At 39.0% G+C, this 1,719-nt stretch overlaps 1 protein-coding gene across 1 annotated transcript; it reads right to left on the bottom strand.

Moving 5' to 3' along the window:
- Positions 1–837: 837 nt before the first annotated feature.
- On the bottom strand, positions 838–1,716 carry LOC120227656 (olfactory receptor 51G2-like; the record flags this gene model as incomplete). The annotated part of the gene is made up of 1 exon (XM_039225726.1): positions 838–1,716. A coding segment is annotated over one exon (879 nt), but the record flags the coding sequence as incomplete, so codon positions are not given.
- Positions 1,717–1,719: the final 3 nt, after the last annotated feature.

The raw sequence follows: 1,719 nt of genomic DNA, 5'->3' as shown, positions 1-1,719 counted from the left end.
TTTATGAAAGCCTAGTCAGTTCAAGAATGGTCTTCCAGGAGGTCTACTTTACTTATTTTTTCTAATACTCCCTGAATGATTGAGAAAAAAAATTAAGTTGTACATGACACTTATCATTCAAAAATTATAGCATGCCATGGTAATTTATGGGGGCATAGAATATTCCATGTATTTATTAAGAAGTGAGGAATAGCTTTCATTTCATTCAGAGATCTGGAGAATATTAGAAGCTATGTCCACCCTTCATGTATTTTGGAACTTAAAAAATTTGTGTGCAAAATAGTCACATTGCAACACATTTTATTATGGTAATTTGGGTTTATTTCTTTAGATGTATTTAAAAGTTTTGAAGTATTTCATTTGGTGTGTATTTTCCAGTGTAACTCACATCTATAGTTATTACATAAATCATAAAAACATTTTGATTTTACATATTTGCCAAATTTTCAGAAAGTTTAAAAAATGAAGCCATCTTGAACTTAAGTTTGTAAACCTCTAGATTTTTAGTTGGGGAATATTTTAGATGTCTTTGAAATCCACTCTTCTAATCTGCTTGCTTTTACATTTAAATGATATTCTCTCAAGTGGCTGTCAGTTTCCTCTGTAATAATCTGAGTCTTTCACAGGCTGATAATGATTTTTGCAGAATGAGCAACATGTTTTTTCTCATTAAATAGATCTTGTTTTAAAGGGTATATGTTTAAATATATATTTCAGTCAAGTTTTTGAATAATTAATCAACTGATACATCAGATGGAAGCTGTACACTCTGGCTCCTCTCTGAGATGTCTTCAGTCAGCAGGCTGATTACCAAAACTGCTATCTTATCTCTGTGATTCAGAGTGTTTTGAGGTGGAGCATCTTCTGAATGCGTACCCGAATCTCTTTGGTTTTAACGCTGTAGACAAATGGCTTGAGCATTGGAGGAACAAGAAAGTGCAGATAGGAGAGAAGCATGTATACCTGAGCTGGAAGCTTCTTTTTCCCAAATCGATGGATCATCGACAGGCTGACCAGTGGGGTATAAAATAGTAATACAGCACAGATGTGGGAAATGCAGGTGTTAAAGGCTTTGAGTCGCTCAGTGTTGGAAGCAATGCTCAATACTGTCCTCAAGATTAGCACGTAGGAGAGTATAATGATTACAGCATCCAAGCCCAGCGTGTAGAGCATGACAAAGAGCCCAAAGCCACTGTTCACAAGAGTGCTAGAACGGGCTAGCCTTAAAATGTCAGGATGAACACAATATGATTGAGACAGAGCATTAATAGGCTGAAATCGCAGTCTTCCAAGGAGCAAAGACAGGGGCAGATGGAGAGCAGCACTACGTGTCACAATGGCCAGCCCAATGGCCCCAATGCACTTGGTTGTGAGAATAGTGGCATAGCGTAAGGGCTCTCGAATAGCAACACAGCGGTCAAAAGCCATGGCCAAGAGCACAGCTGATTCAATAACTGAGAAAGTATGGTTGAAGAAGAGTTGCATAAAGCAGGTTGCAGCCCCTACCTTTCTCTGGCCGAAGAGAATGACAGCTGTCATTGAAGGCAGTGTAGAAGCTGAGAGGCCCAGGTCTGCCATTGAAAGCATGGACAGGAAGAGGTACATAGGTGTGTGGAGGCTGGGAACAGACTTTACAATGTACATTATGGTGATGTTGCCCAGCAAAGACACAACATAGATAGAGCAGATAGGAATAGCTGTCCAGCAATGAGCAGCCTC

Source organism: Hyaena hyaena, unplaced genomic scaffold, assembly GCF_003009895.1.
Source record: "Hyaena hyaena isolate Hyena2069 unplaced genomic scaffold, ASM300989v1 scaffold_2624, whole genome shotgun sequence".
NCBI lineage: Eukaryota > Metazoa > Chordata > Mammalia > Carnivora > Hyaenidae > Hyaena > Hyaena hyaena.
Note: the sequence above shows the minus strand (reverse complement) of the source record. Positions and strands in the feature narration are given on the sequence as shown.